At 36.4% G+C, this 22,100-nt stretch overlaps 3 protein-coding genes across 3 annotated transcripts; 2 read left to right on the top strand and 1 right to left on the bottom strand.

Annotated features, from left to right (window-relative positions):
• Window positions 1-365: 365 nt before the first annotated feature.
• On the bottom strand, window positions 366-1,259 carry LOC113331568 (protein JINGUBANG-like). The gene has a single exon (XM_026578263.1). It carries the CDS (start codon window positions 1,257-1,259, stop codon window positions 366-368), a length of 894 nt encoding a protein of 297 aa, XP_026434048.1.
• A 5,235-nt stretch (window positions 1,260-6,494) lies between these two features.
• LOC113331566 lies at window positions 6,495-7,637 on the top strand. The gene has a single exon (XM_026578260.1). It carries the CDS (start codon window positions 6,495-6,497, stop codon window positions 7,635-7,637), a length of 1,143 nt encoding a protein of 380 aa, XP_026434045.1.
• Window positions 7,638-8,893: 1,256 nt separating this feature from the next.
• On the top strand, window positions 8,894-9,947 carry LOC113331564. The gene is made up of 2 exons (XM_026578259.1): window positions 8,894-9,487; window positions 9,612-9,947. Exons 1-2 carry the CDS (start codon window positions 8,894-8,896, stop codon window positions 9,945-9,947), a joined length of 930 nt encoding a protein of 309 aa, XP_026434044.1.
• The last annotated feature ends 12,153 nt before the right edge of the window (window positions 9,948-22,100 follow it).

Here is a 22,100-nt window from a genome sequence, read left to right as displayed (position 1 = left end):
AAAATTTATGGTGTCTGTGTTATTTCTTTTCCGCATTATATTTTTATATAATTAAAATAATACAGGTTGTGCGTTAAGATCATTAATTGGAAATCCAACCTTGGTTGTTGATTGATATTGATTGATCCTTGGATATTGGTCTTTGGTACCGTCCAAGTTATTCCCTGTGTTTGATTAAAAAGACTCGCTATTGTTTTAGCTTGAGTATTAATCAAAACAAGTGAGAGATATTAACTCCTTGAGATACTTTATTCTAGATTGAGTCTGACTGTCTAGTTGATTCTCTAGCAAAGTATTTTAGAGTTAGTCCATATAGATTGCTAAGCGAAATATTGGGTGGTGTTGTTAGACCCCCGTTTTTTCACTTACAAATGATAAACAATAACTACTACTAACAACCCACTCGAATACGATAAGGGCACTCCCCTTCTATACCGGGTATATGAAACATTGACTGAAGATTTATGTTTTTCTAATATTGCCATTAATGAGTGTTTCTTTTCTTCTTTAACTATTCCCCACACTTTGATTTTCTTATCAACTGATCCAGTGTAGACTAAACCATCATTAGATATCGCAATAGCATTTTTGGCATCATCATGTGCATCTGTTACAGACTTTAAGCACTTGAAATCCGATGTTCGCCAAATTTTAAATGTTCTATCCCAAGAAATTGAGTACAAAAGAGACCCATCTCCTGATAAAGCTAAACCAGATATTGTATCAATATGATGTACCCAAGTGCATTTCTTGTGTCGTCTTATCCGAATTTGATTCTTTGGTAAGACTAACTTTGATAAACGGTTGGAAAGTGTTGGAAGTGTTGCTAACCGTTTGTATTTCTTGAGATGAGTCGTTTCGTTGTTGCCGATTAACCATACTCGAATCTTATGATCTTGATGAGCACTAAAGAATTTATTACCATAAACTACAAGGGATTTAACACCACCATTACCAATCGCAAAAGTGTTATTCATTGAATTCTCAACATCATTAACTTGTTCTGATTTTAGAGTGTTAGAATCATGACTCCATATTCGAATTTCTTTATTAGAATCACCACTGTAAAGATATTTACCAGAGAGGGCAAGAGAAAAAACATAAGAAGAATGACCTTTAAGAGTTGAAACACATTCATGAAAGGTTGTCAAGGATTTCTGGGTTGAAGATTGTGAAGTCAGTGATGGAACAGTTGGAAGACTTGGTTGAGAAGTGACTGATGAAATTGATGATTCTGATGAGTTATTAGAGTGAGACATGGATTCTCCTTCCTTATCTGGATGACAAAGAAGGAAGTATTTGAGAAATTAGCAGGTTTATTCATTAAAGAAGAACAGCCGTCTCTCCCACAGCTTTTAAAGTAACAAACCCTATTTGGTAAGGAAGGGTTAATACCGATAGAACACCTGGCACTAACTAATCGGTGTGTACAACTCGTTAAAACACCAATAATTTCTAACGGCTCAGTCACTAACCGCACACATGCATAACGAACGTGTTACATTATTACTAAGGCCACTCAGTAAGGGGCACCCCCCAGGTATATAACAATGAAATCCCCTCTAAAAAATCCTTGTCCTCAAGGATTGAAGTCTGGAAAGTGTGCATGCACATTTTCAGAGTCTTCCCAAGTGGCATTCTCTGCAGAGGCGTTTGTCCATTGGATGAGTAGCTGATCAACATGTCGTCCTCCTCTGGAAAGAGTTCTTGAGTCCAAAATGGCAGCAGGATGGAGAACAATTTGGCCCTCATGGTCAACAACTGGGAGAGATGGAGAAGGAATGTGTGAGGTACCAATCTTATTCTTGAGTTGAGACACATGGAAGACTGGGTGGATTCTGGAGCTGAGAGGTAATTGTAGCTTGTAAGCCACGTCGCCTATCTTCTGGAGAACTTGGAAAGGCCCATAGTATTTGGCAGAGAGTTTAACATTCTTTCTTAAGGCAATGGATGACTGTCTGTAAGGGTGGAGTTTCAAGTAGACCATGTAACCAATCTCAAAAGTTCGGTCTACCCTCTTTGTATCAGCAAACAACTTTATTCTTTCCTGAGTTTTGTGTAGATTTTCTCTTAGTAAATTGAAAACTTCATCTCTCTGCTGTAAGTAAGCTTCCACTGAAGCAACAGAAGTAATGATTGTAGCAGGTAATGCAAGATGTGGAGGTTCATACCCATATAAAACTTTGAAAGGACTCATTTTGACGTTTGTGTGAAAGTTAGAATTGTACCACCATTTTGCTAAGGGGATCCATTTGCACCAATTCTTAGGCTTGTAGCTAGACATACATCTAAGGTATGTTTCTAAACATGCATTAACCCTTTCAGTCTGGCCATCAGTCTGAGGGTGATAGGCAGTGCTAAGATTCAACTTAGTTCCTAGTGATTTGAATAACTCTTTCCAAAACAAACTAGTGAACACCTTGTCTCTGTCAGACACTATGGAGCTAAGAAGGCCATGAAGTTTGATTACCTGATTGATGAATTTCTTAGCCACAGAAAGAGTTGTATAAGGATGTAGAAGAGGAATGAAATGACTATACTTAGTCAATCTGTCAACCACCACTAGGATGACATTCTTTCTGTCACTAAGAGGCAAACCTTCAATAAAGTCCATGGAAATATCTTGCCATGGCTGAGTTGGTATGGGCAGAGGCTGGAGAAGACCTGCAGGGTGCTGGTGTTCATTTTTGTGTCTTTGACAAATGTCACAGTTTGAGACAAAAAGATATACATCTTCCCTCAGTTTTGGCCAATAGAAGTAATTTTTTGCTCTTATGAAAGTGGCTTGAATACCAGAGTGGCCACCTATAGCTGAAGAATGGACTGAGGAGAGGATACTGTGTTACTGTTTGAAGCATATCCAACATATATTCTTTGCTTATACCTCAGAATACCTTCTTGATAAGAAAAATTAGGTGCATCAAAAGGATTGATCAGAAATTCAGAGATGAGTTGTTGTGCTTTAGTATCACCTTCATAACTGGCAGCAATGTCTTGATCCCAGAGTGGTTTAGTGACAGTGAGGGAGAGACATTCATCAGATGGATGGGGTCTTCTTGATAAAGCATCAACAACTTTATTTTCTGCACACTTTTTGTACCTGACTTCATAATCAAAACCAAGAAGCTTTATTACCCATTTTTGTTGAACCACAATGGAGATTTTTTGTTCAAGAATGTACTTAATGCTTTGGTGATCTGTCTGAATTATGAAATGATGGCCCTGTAAGTAATGTCTCCACCTAGTAACATCTTGAGAAATGGAAAGCATTTCCTTTTCATAAGCAGATAAGCTGTAGCTCTTGGGCCTAGAGGTTGGCTGAAGAAAGCAATTGGTCTTCCTTGTTGCATGAGTACTGCTCCAATGCCATTCTCACAAGCATCAACTTCCAACACAAATTCTTTGGCAGGGAGAGCCAGTACTGGAGTTTGAGTCATGGCCATTTTGAGATTATGAAAAGTTGTAGTGGCTGCAGGAGACCAAGTGAATGCACTCTTTTTGAGAAGCTCAGTAAGAGGTCTGCTGAGAATTCCATAGCCCTGTACAAACTTCCTATTGTAACCTATGAGACCCAAAAATCCTCTTAATTCCTTGATGTTAGTTGGAAGTGGCTATTCAGTCATACTATAAATTTTTGAAGGATCATCTTTAACACCCTCTGCATTAATAATGTGTCCCAAAAACTCAATTTCAAGTTGAGCAAAATAGCACTTAGAGAGTTTGGCAAAGAGTTGGTGTTTCCTAAGTATACTCAATGTGATTTGGAGATGTTGAATATGTTCTTCCAGGATGGAGCTGTAGACTAGTATATCATCAAAGAAAACCAAAATGAACTTCCTTAAGTGAGCTTGGAAAATATCATTCATGAGAGCTTGAAATGTGGATGGGGCATTGGTCAAGCCAAAGGGCATTACTCTAAACTCAAAGTGGCCATGGTGTGTTCTAAATGTTGTTTTGAAAATATCAGCCAATGCCACTTTGATTTGGTGATAGCCAGATCTTAGATCAATTTTAGTGAACCATTTGGCCCCATTGAGTTCATCTAGCAGCTTCTCAATAATGGGTATTGAAAATTTGTCCTTGGTAGTGATGGAGTTAAGTTTCATATAATCAACACAAAACCTCCATGTGTTGTATTTCTTTTTGACTAAATGAATAGGAGCTGCAAAAGGGCTATGACTTGGCTGGATAATACCACTGGCTAGCATGTCCTTAACCAATTCTTCTACAATAGATTTTTGAACATAAGGACATTTATATGGTCTCACAGAAATGGGTTCAGAGTTTGGTTTGAGGGGAATGGTGTGATCCAAACTTATTTGTGGTGGTAATTGAGATGGTTCAGAGAACACATCTTGAAATTGTTGTAGGATTGTGGATATTTCAGGTGGTGGTGGTGTTGAAATGGGTTGTGTTGAAACAGAAAATAATTGAATTATGACACCATGTGCATGTTTGTTGAAAAAATTCTTAAATGCATTACCACTCATATGCATTAAGGTAGGTTTTTGATGACTGCCAGAGAGGGTGATTTTCTTACCTTGATGTTTTAATGTGATGCTCAATTTGGAGAAGTTAAACAGAACATCACCTAGATGTTTGAGCCAATCAGGACAAAGTACCATGTCACAACCACCAAGTGGAATAAGCCGCATAGGAGCACAAAATTTATAACCTTGCATTGACCACTGTAAAGTTGAGCAAACACCAGAACTGATAGTCTTTTCTCCATTAGCTACATTTACTAGTAGGGGCGCAGTAGAAGCAACATTACATTGTAAAGTCTTGGCCAATTCAGAGTCAAGAAAACTATGAGTACTGCCAGTATCAATTAAAATATAAATAGTTTTCTTGTTAAGAATACCAGGAATTCGAATTGTTTCTCCAATGGTAGTTCCTGTGAGAGCATGAAGGGAGATTTTCATGTCAGAGTCGACTGGTGAAGGTGGTTCTTCAACTGGTTGTTCAACCGAAATCTCACCAGGCTCTTCTTGTAAGGATGCATCCACCATGAACAATTGTTGAGTAGAACAAATATGGCCAGGTTTGTAGTACTCATCACAATTATAACATAGACCTTTTTCTCTTCTTTTGCGTGCTTGTTATGGAGTAAGGTGTCGAATAGGGGGTGTGGTAGAGTGCAACCGACCATAACTTGTTATGTATCTTGGTATAACTAATCACAGTGCCTGACTTATGATTTGGTATGACTGGTTTTTATTAATTAATGTAACCGATCCTAAATAATCACCTGAGATGGTATGATTGATATTTGTAATTGGTGTGACCGATCACAAAAGAATTGTGTAATCGATCCTTTTAATTGGTGTAACAGATCCTAGTAATTGGTGTAACCGATCCTGGTAATTGGTGTAATCGATCCTAGTGACTTGTGTAACCGATCACAGGCAATACCATGAGTATATGGTAACCGGTCCTGGTAATTGACGTAACCGATCCTGGTAACTGACATAACCGGTCCTGGTAACTTGTGTGTTCGATCACAAGTAATCCAAGTATGGCAAGTTTGAACAAGCAGTAAATATTCCAAATATGCCTAAGTTTTGTTATCATTGCAAGATAGTAGGTCATTTCACAGCAGAATGCAGAAACAAAAAAAGGGAGCAGGAAATATCAACTGGTGAAGCTGTGATAAATAAATAACCTAAGCAAGTTTGGAGAGTAGTCACTAAAAAGAAGCCACAACCACATGTTGGTTTTGATATATATAACCCTGTTGCTTCAGAGGAAACAAGTACTCCAGCCTTACAATGGAAACTCCACAGGAAAAAACTATGAATTTAGGAAAATTTCAGGTACTACAAGAATTGAATGAAGAATTATTTAACTCAAATATTGAATTTCCAGCTTTATCAGTAGAAAAGTTATTACATGCAGCTGTTGGGGCTCCTTCCATCAAAAATTAGCACAATTATTCCACCGATTGGAAAGAAAGCTTCAAATGAAAATGTACTAAAAGTGAAACAAAAGGCACAACAGGGGAGCATAGTTACTACAAGACAACAAGCAGCAAATTTGGTTATTAATGGTGGTAAAAGAGAATTATTGAGAAAAAGCTCTTCTCAAACTCAAACTTCTAAATGAAAGTAGTATACTGGAATGTCAGAGGCCTGAAAAGATTGAGGGCCAAAGACAAACTTAGGAGTTTAGTAAATTCTTTTAATCCTTCTTTAGTTATTCTTGCTGATCCAAAAGTGCATTATTCTTCAGATTTTTGCAAAAAGTTGAAGCTAACAGGAATGCATTATGAAGCTATACACAACTCAAGAAATGGTAATAAATGTAATATCTAGATTATGTGGAACTCTTCAATTCAGAAACCAAACATAATATTCTCATTTGATCAATCAATAACAGTGGAAGTGGGGGATACTTTAATAACTGGAATTAATGTTGCATCCTTAACAATAAATAGAAGAAGCATATGGAATGATTTGGTTGAAATTATTACTTTAGAAAAGCCATGGTTAGTAATGGGGGATTTCAATACCATAATGAGAGAAGATGAAAAGAAGGGTGGACTAAATCCTTTGCTGATATCAATGTTGGAATTTAATAATTGTCTCCATAGCTGTGGTTTGATCCAAGCACCAAAAAATGGTCTAGAATTTTCATGGTGTAACAACAGAGCTGGTAAAAACAGAATTGTGTGCAACCTTGATAGAGTTGTCTTTAATGATAAATGGTTAGAAAAAATTTCAAGTTGGGGATATAAAGTTGGAAGTAGAAGGATTTCAGATCATAGTACTTTATACGGAGGAAATGCTGACATACCAAAGCCTAAGAATACTCCATTTAGAGCACTAAAAGTTTATAAAACTCATCCTGAGTTCTTGAACATTATTACAAAGTCTTGGGAACAATATTTGGAAGGCAATCCTATATATGTATACATAAGTAAAATGAAAAGATTAAAAATAGATTTGAAGGAATGGAACTTGTCAGTATTTGGAGATGTTAACAAGAAGCTGAAGCAAATAGAAGATGAAGTAATGGGAGCTACAACAGCTTCAGATAATAATCCTTCAGACAACTTATTGTTGAATAATCTTATTACTGCAAGCGGTAAACAAGAAGTACTTCTTCAACAACAAAGAGAGATTGTGCATCAGAAGTCAAGAGTGAGTTGGTTAAAAGATGGAGCATCAAACTCAAAATACTTCCATATTAAGATGAGATTAAGACAAGCTCAGAATATGATAACTGAACTGAAAAATGATGCAGGAGTTGTTATCACAGACCAAAAAGATATAGCAAATGAGTTAGTCAATCATTATGAAGAAAAGTTTAAATATCAAGATGTTAACATAGATGAGAGTATACTTACAAGTATCCCCAAAGTTCTTACAAGTGAAGACAACATCATGATAAATGCCATTCCTTCTGATGAGGAAATTAAAGCTGCATTTTTTGAGTCGAATCCAGAAAGTGCCCCTGGTCCTGATGAATTTGCAGGATGGTTCTACAGGTTCTCATGGGAGGTAATTGGTGCTTATTTAGTAAAGGCAATACAATTTTGCTGGAGTAAAAGTTTCATTCCAAATGGACTAAATGCAAACAGCCTGAAATTGCTTCCAAAAGTGAAGCAAAATAGTTCAGACCAATTGGTCTTATGAATTTCAGCTTCAAAATATTTACAAAAATATGGGCTACAAAGTTGGAGAATAATAAACAAAATGGTGTCCCCTCAGCAATGAGCTTTCATAAAAGGGAGAACAATTCAAGAACAAGTTGCTCTAGCTTCTGAAATGATAAATGAAATTGAAATAAAAAGGAGAGGAGGAAATTTTGGTTTAAAGCTTGATATTACTCAAGCATATGATTCTCTTAGCTGGAAATTCTTATTTCAAGTATTACACAAATTTGGTATCTCAGATCAAGGTTTGCACTGGCTACAAGTTTTACTTCAATCAACAAGAATATCGGTGCTAGTCAATGGAGGTCCTGAAGGTCTTTTTCAAGTTGGTAGAGGCTTAAGATAGGGTGACCCATTGTCCCCTCTACTCTTTACCATAGCTGAAGATGTTCTTAGCAGAAATATCACAAAAATGATTCAAGATGGTAGTTTGAAAGCAATGGTAAACAGAGGAGGTGCTCAACCTTCACATATCTTTTTTGTTGATGACATATTTCTATTTTGTAATGGTGAAAAAAGGAATGTCAGGAAATTAATGAGTCTTCTTAACAAATATCAAGCTGCTTCTGGAAAACAAGTAAATCTAGAAAAAAAGCAAATGCTTCATTGGTGGCACTAGTCAGAATAGAAGATTGCAAATTTCTGAAGAATGTAATGTAGTTTTGGCTGATTTTCCAGACAAGTACTTGGGGGTAATGTTAGTGCAAGGCAGTGTGAAAGCTCGACATGTCTGGAGTGTGGTGGATATGATGAAAGATAGATTGGCTGGAGAGGTAAGATTCTATCATTTCAAGAAAGACTCATACTGGTCAAATTTGTTCTCAGTAGCTTGCCTATATATTCAACGTCAGTATACAAGTGGCCAAAGAGGGTAATAAGGGAGTGTGAAAGAATAATTAGAAATTTTTTATGGTCAGGGGACCCTGCAAGTAGAAAAATGATAACCCTGAAATGGAATAAAACTTGTTCTCCAATAAATGAAGGTGGTCTTGGACTGAGAAGGCTAGAGATTACCAATAAAGCTCTTTTAGTGAAGCTATTTTGGAGGATTCAAAATGGAACTGATGATTGGTCAAAAAAAATTCAATCAAAATATAAGAATAAAAATGGTGAATGGATTACTTATTACAAGAAATCCTCTATTTGGCCATGAATAAAGTGTATAATTGGTGAAGTGGGGTAAAATACTAGATGGATTGTAGGAAATGGAAGTAGTATTTCTGCTTGGAAAGATAAATGGGTGATGGAGAAATCTCTGCAATAATGTATCAAGAAAATGCATATATTTTGAAATTTCCAGAAATGAAAGTGTCAGACTTTATACTTGATGGTGAACGGATTGTGCCAGCTGAACTCATAGAGATGATTAATATAAATGATTTACCAGTAGTTAGTGAAGGCATAGACAAGAGAGTATGGACTGGTACTATCACTGTACATTTCACAGTAGCATCAACAGTGGAAGTCATGAGGCAAAAATTCCCTTCTCTACAGTGGACTAAAAAGGTATGGCACAAATCTATACATCCCAGTATATCTAGCAATGTTTGGAAACTAACTAGAAATATTTGTGCAACAGATGATAATATGAAGAAGAGAAAATTCAATATGGTATCAAGATGCACATTATGTAGAAAGGAGGAGGAAACAAGAGACTATATACTTTGGTACTATAACTATAGTGAGATCATTTGTAGCTGGCTTGGTGGTATTTTTAATTTTAAAAATCCAAGATCATTTGAAGATATCCTTCAGTTGGCAAAAAAACAAGAGTCCTGCTATAAAAGAAATATGGCTATTAAGTGCATTTATAACTATGAAGGAACTCTGGTTTGTGAGAAATGATTGTACTTTTGGGAAAGGTAAATGTGACCAGAATGTCACCAAGGAAAAAAATAAGAAAAGCAATATCAGATAGTGATCTCAGATTGACAGCAAAAATGTGGAAAAACAGTATGATTTACAGGTACTCAAGTATTTTGGTTTGAAGACAAGGGGTGTGAAGAATCTGATCATTAAAGAAGTCTTTTTCCAGTTACCAGAACAGGGGAAATTACTACTCTGCTGTGATGAAGCCTCTAGAGCGAACCCAGGATGTGCTGGTTATGGGATAGTGGGAAGACTTAGCACTGAAGATTTTGTAATTGCTATTTCAGGTGGTCTGGGCATTTCTACCAACTATTATGCAGAGATTTTTGCAATTTTAATGGCAGGAGAATGGGAAATTCATCATGGATTCAATGAACTTGTCTTCGGAACAGATTCCAAAGTTGTCATAAGTGCTTTCTAGAGTAATAAACTTCCATAGTTTGCAGTCACAAGATGGGAAAAGATCTGTGCATCTATATTTTCTTGGAGTTTCAAACATAGTTACAGATAAGTCAACTTCTCTGCAGATACAATGGCAAAGAAGGGTGCAATGTTAAGAAGAGGAGAACAGAGAAATTTTGAAAGTAAACCATCCTTTCTGAGCTGTCTAGAAAATCCAGATCAAGTGTATTTTAGATTTTGTTAGAAAATGCCATATGTGGCATTCTTTTGTTAATTTTTTTAGTTCCTTTAAATTGTAATTTATAACTCCTTTGGTTATTAATAAAATTTGATTGTTAAGCAAAAAAAAATCACAAGTAATCCATATTAAGGTTAAACCAATCCTTGTGATTGGTAGAACCGATTGAACCCATGATTGTGATTTGATACTTGATCAATCACATAGTTGTCTTGGAATACAGATGAAACAATTCTACACTTTTTTGGAAGTGTGGTATAATCGATTCCAAGATTGTAAATATTAAAGAGGATTTACAAAGAAAAATGTCAACTTACTTTGAACATGAACATTAACTCTTATCTTTTATTGTTCAAAGTTATTCCTTAATTACTCAAGGAGATCCCGATCTCAAATAAATTAAGAATCTTTTAATTAAGGTTATTAGTTTTATATGCTTTAACTACCAACATTTAAATGCATATCTCTAGAGAATAAAAATTAGTAATGTGCATTTACTAATTAGAGATTTTCTATTGAGAATTTTGGAAAATATTGAACAAAGCATTTCCAGGAATTATGAAAACGGATTTGGGAATTTATTGCATATCTTGAGAATATTCGGTTTTGGAAATTCCTTGGTGTCCATACATCCTTGGTCTATAAATACCGAAGTATGCATTTCTATCAAACTATCCTAAGAGCCAGGCAAACTTCATCTTTTGTTGTTTCTGGTGGAGCCGTCTTTCCGGAGAGAAAAGTACCATAATTTAGCGAAATCTCTTACGACCGCTCGTTTAAAGACTTCTGTGGGGATCAAGAAGCTCTACGAGTACTGTTGGTGGGAAACTTGATAATTGCAGTTTATGAGTTTTCGATTGATTTGATTGACTAACGATTGTTGAACTTTGATTGCACCTAGTTTGTTTATTCTTGAGAATCTTCTCTTTTGATATGAGATTCACTCAAACTCGATTGAAGTGTCGACGGGATCTTTAGAACTGTTTGTAGATCTAAAGACATATTGTGATAATCCATTGTTTACAGACTCCGTTCTGTGCATGATTGATCATAAGAGATTCAAGTGATATTGTGCAGGTTTAATTGAAGATTAAAGAAGATTTGAAGACGAAAAAGATTTCGGATTGGTTTCTCATATCTTTGTGTAGCTCAAACCTTGATCGACTGGGATCCAACTAGAATCAGATTTATTCGATTGATTAGTTGCATGAGATCGACATCACTTTATAGTTTCTTGTTGGATTACTTATTGATTGATTGCAAATCTAAACTCTTCTACTTCGGTAGTTGTTGGATAGATTGATCTAACCGGACAAAGGAGTTTATTAGTTTAAACGGAAGAGCCTTTGCATGTGACTTGAGATATCTTTATCTGGAAAGAATCAATAGAGTTGTTACCAAACAGATTTTTTGTTCCTTTATTGTTTGGAATACGATTCAAAGGAATTGTTCCAGTGCGTGCACTTATTAAATATCGGAAGCGAGGGGATACTGAAGAAACTAAGTGAACTAGGTTTAGTTTCTTGGTCTCAACTATACGAAGTTGGTTTAGATTTTGTATAACGGCTTAATTCTGAGAGTATTCAATTCTGGACCTGGTCCCGGGGTTTTTCTGCATTTGCGGTTTTGTTGTTAACAAAATCTTGATGTGTCTTTTACTTTTCTATTTTCGCAATTATACTTGTTTATTATAATTAAAATTAAAATACACAAACGTTAACTCCGTATTACTTGATAGTGATCCTATAGAGTGTTAGAGCATAGCTCGGTCAACCTCGCATGCATTGTTATCTCAAGCATGTTTGTCAATGTTAGTGATCAAAACTATGAGTCTTGATTTCTAGTCTACATAGCTAAGTCTCGGACTAGGATAAAAAAGTGTAGTTGAGCTCAAGGACTTCATGGCAATTCATCATACAACGATGAAGATCTACTCAAGGAACCGTGGAACTTCATCAACAAAAAGGTATGTGGAGACTTGAACTTAATCACTCAAAAGTCTATCTACTCTATCTCCTACTTCTTATGAGACAAAAGTCGTATGCTATATAGACTGGATCATACACATTTGATACTAGTGCGCTCGCTAGAGTCGATTCTCCTCTAACCTTTGGTTTTCTTCTCTAAAACCAGTTTAGCGACTTAAAGACTTCATTGGGATTGTGAAGCCAGGCCGATACTACTTTTATCGTAGTTGTGTGATCTGATCTTGCATCTTCTATCGTACGAGTACAATCATATTGATTGACTTGAGATCGTGAGAGTTATCCGACAGGCAAGATAAAGAAGTCACAAACATTTTCGTCTCAATATTTGTGATTCCTCGACGTCCTCTTGTTTATTGCAAGTAAGACTGTTGTGAGGTGATTGATTAATCTAGGCTGTTCTTCGAGAATATAAGACCGGATTATCAATTGGTTCCTGTTCACCTTGATTTCATATCATAAGACGGAACAAAACCTAGGGTTCTTCTGTGGGAGAAAAATTTATCTTTCGATAGACTTTTCTGTGTGAGACAGATTTTTTTATTATCAAGTCTGCGATTTTGGGTTGTAGCAACTCTTAGTTGCGGGTGAGATCTGCTAAGGGAATCAAGTGCGCAATGTCATGCTGGGATCAGAGGCGTAGGGAGTACAACTGTACCTTGAATTAGTGGAAGACTGATTGGGGTTCAACTATAGTACAGTCCGAAGTTAGCTTGGAGTAGGCTAGTGTATGTATTATTTCTTTTCCGCATTATATTTATTATATAATTGAAATAATAAAGGTTGTGCGTTAAAGTTTAATCGATTAGAGATCCGACCTTGTGGTTGTTGATTTCATTGATTAACACTTGGATATTGGTCTTTGGTACCATCCAAGTTATTCCTTGTGTTTGATCAAAGACTCGCTATTGTTTTAGCTTGAGTAAATCAAAACAAGTGAGAGATATTAACTCCTTGAGATACTTTAATCAAGATTGAGTCTGATTGTCTAGTTGATTCTCTAGCAAAGTATTTCAGAGTTAGTCCATACAGATTGCTAAGCGAAATATTGGGTGGTGTTGTTAGACCCTCGCTTTTTCAATTGGTGTCAGAGCAGGCAAACACGTTTAAGACCTCACAAGTCTGTGTTTGTAGCGATCTGACTCTATGGACAGAGGTGTTATCTCTATTAACGTACCACAATATTCGATGGCTCTAATTACTTATGGTGGAAAATTGTTATGCGATATTTTATTCAAGCACGTGATTTTCAATCATGGGTATATGTTGTTAATGGCTATGATGCTCCCGTTGTGGCAGTTGGAGATGTAAACATTCCCAAGAATATTGGTGAATATAGTCCTGCCGAGATACTTGCTGCAAAGCAAAATTCTGACGGTTTGAATGCAATCATACATGTCATTACCCCAAATCTTCAGCACCATGTGTCTAACTGCACTAGGTCTAAAGATGCTTGGGATATCTTAGAAACCGTATTCGAAGGTAACTCCAGTGAAAAGGAAGCTAGGCTTCAAAACCTTAATTCCGATTGGGAAAACTTTCTTATTGAAGATGAAGATTCATTTGATGAGTTTAATCACAAAGTGTCTGAAATTGTTAATGCATCTTTTGCATTGGGTAAGACTATTCCTGAAAAGGACATTGTGACAGATCGCTGCCATCTAGATACGAGTCTAAGAAGCATGCCATCTTTGAGGGGAATAACCTCGATAATCTTTCCAGAAACACCTTGGTTGGAAAGATAAAGATCTTTGACCATGAGCATACATCCAAAGTCGGTAAGGATGTTGCCTTTAAAGCACAAAAGAACACTAAACTACTTGTCAAAGGTAAAAGTGTTCATGTCTCTGAGGATGATCAGTCTGAGGATGATTTTCAGATGAAGATCTTGATAAATCAGTCTCCTTGATCACAAGACTGTTTAGGGATCTTTTGTTGAAGAGAAGTAAACGGTTTTCAAGAGACAAACCAAGGTCGTCAGACAAACCTCACGGTCGCGTCCCTCCTAAAAAAAGGGATGCTGACGAGGCTGATGACGAGGACATGCCTCAGTGCTTTAAGTGTAAAGGTTTTGGCCATTTTGCTAATGAATGCCCAAATCGTATAAAATACACTAGGAACAAAGGTCTAGCTGTGACACTTGATAAAATGTCTGAAACCTATGATTCTGATGAAAATAGGAAATCTAGTGTAGGACTTCTTTGCGAAAAGATCGATTTTGATACTTGTAGCAATATATATATCAACCTCGATGGGTTCGGAGAAGAAGGAAACCCAATCAAGCTGGAAGATTCATTGAATCCGGTAACTGGAAACTCTATCAGTGATGTTTCAGGATCAACTGTATGTCTACCTGCTTGCACATCTCAGATGCCTGAATATTATCCAAGATTGACGTGCTCGTTTTGTTCGATGAAGGGATACGAACTATCAAGGTGTTACAAATACAAGCACCAAATAAGGCACGCAAGCAAACTTCAACGAAGAGCAGATCGATTAGCAAGGAAGCTGAAACTTGCTCATAAGACCGCCGAAGTATGTAGGATCTTATCTTCGTTTAAGAAGTTGGTTTCCAGGGATAGAATAAGACCATTTGAAAAGAAAGTATGGTCAAATCGTTTTGATAGACAGAGATCAGAGGATTCCTCCCATGAGGAAAAAGATGGACAAATCATTGTTCATCACAACACAACTTGATTGTGTTGTTGGGAAAATCTTGTCTCATGTGCCTGATCAAAAAAGAGACAAGATTGAGTGCTGATCCAGGCTTCAGAAAAGTTTTTTCTTCTTTTCTTTTCTTAGATTTGTTTTTTTTTGTCTACCAAATAAAAGGAAGGGTTATTATCGACAATTCTACTCTTTATAAGGTTTAGAGTGGGCGTATGTGAACCTGTCAATAGGTTTTGAACCCTACATTCCTTTTTCCTTTTTGATATCCTTTATAAGACTGCTTGTTGAGTTAAGTGATTCCATCACACAAATCCATTTGTTCATAACTGTTCTCAAAGCACTATGTCGTCAGATGGAAAGGATGTCAACATGATTGTTATGCCATCAATCAAGGAAAAGAGAAATCTCCTGTTTCTAAGTCCCCGAAAAGAAAAAGAAGGAATACAAGAAAACCCAGGGCTGTTCCTTCTAACTCTCAGAAGTTTTCCAATGTTCTTGATGAGTTAAAGGAAATGAGAAGGGATATTTGTGAAATAAAGACTTTTATGTCTAAATCTTTGGAAATCCAGAGGACCCTAATTCGACCTCTTCAGCCAAGACAGTTCGTGGGTATTGACACTTATCTCCGTGAACCTTATGTCCCAATGGCTGTCGATAACAAGGAGTTCGGGAATGATAAAGAATTTCTCAAAGGGATTGTTGGCTAGTATGTCTTCTTTTTGGTTTAATTGGAAAAATAACTAGCGTTTTCAATAACGAAGATTGTGACTACACATAGCTATTTTGTTTTCATCTTCTTGTGTTATTTTTTAGGTTTTTTGGTTTTAAATTCTAAAAATATTTGGAGGATGATGTTATTGCAGTATTAATCTTTATGATTTTGTGATATTGCAATTGTTTATGGGATATGTATTGTTTGCGTCCGTGAACTTGAAGGTCCCATATGTTGTCAAAAGTAAAGTCGTTCATAAATTGGTATTCGTATTGATGAAAGGACGAATGGACTCTTGACAAATACAAAAGTTATGCCTATGCAGTCATGTATTTGATGCAAAATAGGATAAAATCTTTTGTGTGACAAGGATAAAGTCTATTATGGCATTATGCAAATAGTGATTGAAAATAGAATAGATCCTTGTATGTATTCCACAGTAATGATCATCACTGATGCATATCTTATGTATTACTGTGAGGCTCCGTAATGTGTCTTATGTTGAGCACGATACAACTAAGTTGATTATTTTGATTAACTTGGTTGGTTGTTCCGTAAGGTACTTTATTTCGAGCATTCTGAACTAAATTAATCATCTTGGTTGGTTATTTAGTTATTTGCTCCAAAAGTCTTCTTTTATCGAGCAAAAAATTTGACAATCAAATTGATTACTTTTGTGGTTAGTTTGGTTGTGTATTCCAATTAGATTAATTATGGGTTCTCTTATAATTAGTCTAGTTGAGTATTCATATATTCCACAAGTCCTTGTGTTGAGTATATGAACGGGTATACTAATCATGTTCTATTGGTTAATGTAGTCGTATATTCTGTAAGGTTTTCCTTATGTTGAGTATGTGAACGGTTAAGTTAGTCATCTCCGTATGATTATCTTAGTCGTTGCTCCATAAGTTTACTTATGTTGAGCACAATCAATTAAATTGATCACTTTTTGTGGTTTGATTTAGTTGCGTATTCCAATTAAATTAATCATGGGTTTACTTGTGATTAATTTGATTGAGCCTTGGATATAGAAAATCATTTCTATGGTTTTTGGTGTCCAATTAAAAATCCTTATTTTCTTTCGAAATTAAGGTCGCTCTTGTTGTTCTTTCGGGAATGAAATCAAATGGGGGAGAGTTATTTTGAACTTGTGCTTAATGGTAATATCTTGCGGGGTGTGCGGCTGTGGAATTTTATAGGGTTATCTTGTATCTTAAAATTCCTTGACGAATGCACTTAGCTTCGACTTCGTAATAGCATCTAAATTAAGTTGGTATGTATTTTTTTCTTCTAAGTCTATGAAACGTCTCTTCTCGGAAATTTCATTAGGATCTCGTTCTAGTACCTTTGCCAATTTTATTGACAAAAAGGGGGATAATTAATGTGTAGTTGTACTACATATACATATGGTCTTCGGATCATTGTTGTTAGAGCATAGCTCGGTCGACCTCGCATGCCTTGCTATATCAAGCATGTTTGTCAATGTTAGTGATCAAAACTATAAGTCTTGATTTATAGCCTATTAGTTAAGTCTCAGACTAGGATAGGAAAAGTGTAGTTGAGCTCAAGGACTTCATGGCGATCCAACGACAACGACGAAGATCTACATAAGGAACCGTGGAACTTCATCAACAAAAAGGTATGTGAAGACTTGAACTTATCTATGACTCAAAAGTCTACCTATTCTATCTCCTACTTTTTATGAGACAAAAGTCGTATGCTATATAGACTAGATCATACACATTTGATATTTCGAGTTTTGTATTCAATGCTTATCTTTTTCTCGAGATCATGTGTTGGTAAAGCGTTTCGCTTTGATCAGGTTTATCTTCACCTAATGACGAAAGTCATGAAAAGTTTCAATCACTTTGAGAATTGCTCTGACGTGAATCGGTATGTGAATAACGGCTACATAGCGTCCTCTGAGAATGTCTCAATGGTTGGAATTAGAGTTTAGATTACATAACCATGTATTCCTTGAACCGACGTTTTGAACTTTGTTGATCAAGAGAAATCGGTAGGATTGTGGAATTGGCTTGCCAAGTCAGTGAACCCAGTTCGCAGACTCAGTCCACGAACTGACAGAAGTTTTCACACCGAAAATTTCTGTTTGGATTTTTCCAAAACTCGTTTGTGTGCCCAGTCCGCGAACTGGCGGAAGTTCTCGACCGAGAATTTCTGCTGAGTTTGGAAAACTCAACCGATTGAACTTAAGTCCGCGAACTTGTTTGTGAGCTTAAGTGGTTATGATATAAAGATGTGCTATGAACATGATACATTAAATTACTAAGGAATGCTTTTGCAAACCCTACTATAATGTTCATGAGCCGATTCAATCGAATCGAATCATATTTGTTTCAATTGTGTCTTGTGTAGTTATATAAGATCTCATAGCAATTGAACAAATCTTAACTAGTTTATTTGAAGTCAATTGAACTAGTTATGGTGAAGAAGAACCAGGTTAATATGAGATGCTCATATGGTTAACCTTTTGGTTACTATGTTGAACCAACATACGCGTACACGTTTGGGAATGGTTTTCACGAACCCAGCAAACGTTTACCAAGTGTGTATGACAAGTTATGTTTTTCGATTAACGGTTGAGAAATATTAGCTTGAATCTAAATCAGGTTTTCATCTAACGGAGAATATGGATTGTTTTGTAACTAAGGCAAAACCCTGCTTTGAAAGGCTATATATAGGGGACTTCTAGCTAGAGCAAAAATTAATCCCCACACGTCTGTGTGAAACTAGTGCGCTAGCTAGAGTCGATCTCCATTAACCTTTGATTTTCTTCTCTAAAATCAGGTTAACGACTTAAAGACTTCATTGGGATTGTGAAGCCAGACCGATACTACTTTTATCGTAGTTGTCTGATCTGATCTTGCATTTTCTATCGTACGAGTATAATCGATTGATTGGATTGAGATCGTGAGAGTTCTCCGATAGGCAAGATAAAGAAGTCACAAACATCTTCGTCTCACTGTTTGTGATTCCTCAATAATCCGCTTGTGTAGTTAGGAAGGATTATTGAGAGGTGATTGATTAATCTAGGCTGTTTTTCGGGAATATAAGACCGGATTATCAATTGGTTCCTATTACCTTGATTTTATATCTAAAGACGGAAAAAAACCTAGGGTTTAACTGTGGGAGACAAATTTATCCTTTGATAGACTTTTCTGTGTGAGATAGATTTGTTTATTGTTAAAGCCTGCGATTTTGGGTCGTAGCAACTCTTATTTGTGGGTGAGATCAGCTAAGGGAATCAAGTACGTAGTATCCTGCTGGGATCAGAGGCGTAGGAGTACAACTGTACCTTGTATCAGTGGGAGATTGATAGGGGTTCAACTATAGTCCAGTCCGAAGTTAGTTTGCAGCAGGCTAGTGTCTGTAGCGGCTTAATACAGTGTGTATTCAATCTGGACTAGGTCCCTGGGTTTTTATGCATTTGCGGTTTCCTCGTTAACAAAATTTCTAGTGTCTGTGTTATTTATTTTCCGCATTATATTTTATATAATTGAAATAATACAGGTTGTGCGTTAAAGTTTAATGGATTAGATATCCAACCTTGTGGTTGTTGATTTCATTGATTAACACTTGGATATTGGTCTTTGGTACCGTCCAAGTTATTCCTTGTGTTTGATTAAAAAGGCTCGCTATTGTTATAGCTTGAGTATTAATCAAAACAAGTGAGAGATATTAACTCCTTGAGATACTTTATTCTAGATTGAGTCTGACTGTCTAGTTGATTCTATAGAAAAGTATTTCGAAGTTAGTCCATACAGATTGTTAATCGAATTATTGGGTGGTGTTGTTAGACCCCCGCTTTTTCAATTGTGTAAGGGAGAGTGGTTTCCATGTGAGATGGAGTATTGACTAAGGGGGAGTGATACATATCACCGTAGTATTAATGTTAAAGTCGTGATGCAATTCGACTTTGATGTTACATAATAATACTATGTCAATGTATAATGATGATCGAGAATCTCGAGTTCCCTCATTGTTATAGCTACGGATCTTCAACAACGGTGATGCTAAACTTACAACCTTTGGGATCATTGGAGTACTTGGAAGGACGAAGATTTCAAGGAACGTTGAAGTTTAGACTATGGAATAGGAGCCACTAAAGTTTATCTTTTTTGTATTCCATATGTATTAATAGTTTTGTCACTAAAATTGAAAAATGGGGAGATTGTTAGAGCATAGCTCGGTCAACCTCGCATGCGTTGTTATCTCAAGCATGTTTGTAAATATTAGTGATCGAAACTACGAGTCTTGATTTCTAGTCTACATAGCTAAGTCTCGGACTAGGATAGAAAAGTGTAGTTGAGCTCAAGGACTTCATGGCGATTCATCAAACAACGACGAAGATCTACTCAAGGAACCGTAGAACTTCATCAACAAAAAGGTATGTGGAGACTTGAACTTATCTATCACTCAAAAGTATATCTACTCTATCTCCTACTTCTTATGAGACAAAAGTCGTATGCTATATAGACTGGATCATACACATTTGATATTTCTAGCCGAGTATATCTCGCCTATCTATATCTCTAAATCATGTGTTGGTAAAGCGTTTCTCTTTGATCAGGTTTATCTTCACCTAATGACGAAAGTCATAATGTTTCAATCACTTTGAAAATCGCTTTGACGAGAATTAGTGTAACAACTATATAACGTCCTCTAAGAATGTTTCAATGGTTGGAATGAGAGTTAATGTCAATATAACCAATGATGGATATAAGCATTGTGTGGAAACCCATATGTGCATAATTCCTATTCCTTAATCCGAAGTTTTCGAACTTTGTTGATTGAGAGAAACCGGAGGAATTGGCTTTGCCAAGTCCGCGAACTCAGTTTGCAAACTCAGTCCGAGAACTGACGGAAGTTCTTGTCCGAGAATTTCGGTTGGGATTCCAAATTCCTTTGTGTGGTACAATTCTGCGAACTGGCGAAAGTCTCCTTGCATAGATTTTGTGCTGAGTTTGGAAAACTCTGCCGGTTTCCTTAAGTCCGCGAACTTGTTTGTGTACTTGAGTGGGTTATGATCTAAAGATGTGATTTGAACATGAAACTTAAATTACTAAGGAATGCAATATGCAAACCGTGGTTATAAAGTTCATGAGTCGATTCAATCAAATCGAATCATCTTTGTTTCAATTGTGTCTTGTGTAGTTGCATAAGATCTCATAGCAATTGAACAACTCTCTAACTAGTTCGTATTGAAGCCAATTGAACTAGTTATGGTGAAGAAGAACAAGGTTAATATGAAATGCTCATATGGTTAACCATTTAGTTACTATGTTGAACCAACATACACGTACACGTTTGGGCACGGTTTTCACAAACCCAGTAAACGTATATCTCAAGTGTGTGTGACAAGCTAAGTTTTCGATCTAACGGTTGAGAAATATTAGCTTGAATCTAAATCAAGTTTTCATCTAACAGTGAATAATGAATGCTTAGTTACTAAGGTAACCTAGATTGCAAACCCTGATTTGAAGGCTATATATATATGAGACACCAAGCATTGGGCAAAACTAATCCCCACACATCTATGTGATACTAGTGCACTCGCTAGAGTCGACTTTCCTTTAACCTTTGGTTTTCTTCTCTAAAACCAGGTTGACGACTTAAATACTTCATTGGGATTGTGAAGCAACACCGATACTACTTTTATCGTAGTTGTGTGATCTGATCTTGCATCTTCTATCGTACGAGTACAATCATATTGATTGACTTGAGATCGTGAGAGTTCTCCGACAGGCAAGATAAAGAAGTCACAAACATCTTCGTCTCACTGTTTGTGATTCCTCGATAATCCGCTTGTGTAGTCAGGAAGGATTATTGAGAGGTGATTGATTAATCTAGGACGTTCTTCGGGAATATAAGACCGGATTATCAATTGGTTCATGTTACCTTGATTATATATCTAAAGACGGAACAAAACCTAGGGTTTATCTGTGGGAGACAGATTTATCCTTTGATAGACTTTTCTGTGTGAGACAGATTTGTTTATTGTTAAAGCCTGCGATTTTGGGTCGTAACAACTCTTAGTTGTGGGTGAGATCATCTAAGGGAATCAAGTACGTAGTATCCTGCTGGGATCAGAGGATTAGGAGTACAACTGTACCTTGTATCAGTGGGAGATTGATAGGGGTTCAACTATAGTCCAGTCCGAAGTTAGTTTGCAGTAGGTTAGTGTCTGTAGCGGCTTAATACAGTGTGTATTCAATCTGGACTAGGTCCTGGGGTTTTTATGCATTTGCGGTTTCCTCGTTAACAAAATTTCTAGTGTCTGTGTTATTTCTTTTCCGCATTATATTTTATATAATTGAAATAATACAGGTTGTGCGTTAAAGTTTAATCGATTAGATATCCAACCTTGTTGTTGTTGATTTCATTGATTAACACTTGGATATTGGTCTTTGGTACCGTCCAAGTTATTCCTTGTGTTTGATTAAAAAGACTCGCTATTGTTTTAGCTTGAGTATTAATCAAAAAAAGTGAGAGATATTAACTCCTTGAGATACTTTATTCTAGATTGAGCTGATTGTCTAGTTGATT

The sequence above is a fragment of the Papaver somniferum genome, unplaced genomic scaffold, assembly GCF_003573695.1.
Source record: "Papaver somniferum cultivar HN1 unplaced genomic scaffold, ASM357369v1 unplaced-scaffold_125, whole genome shotgun sequence".
Classification (NCBI taxonomy): Eukaryota; Viridiplantae; Streptophyta; class Magnoliopsida; order Ranunculales; family Papaveraceae; genus Papaver; species Papaver somniferum.
The sequence above is the reverse complement of the archived record's forward strand: the minus strand, read 5'-3'. Positions and strand labels throughout refer to the sequence as shown.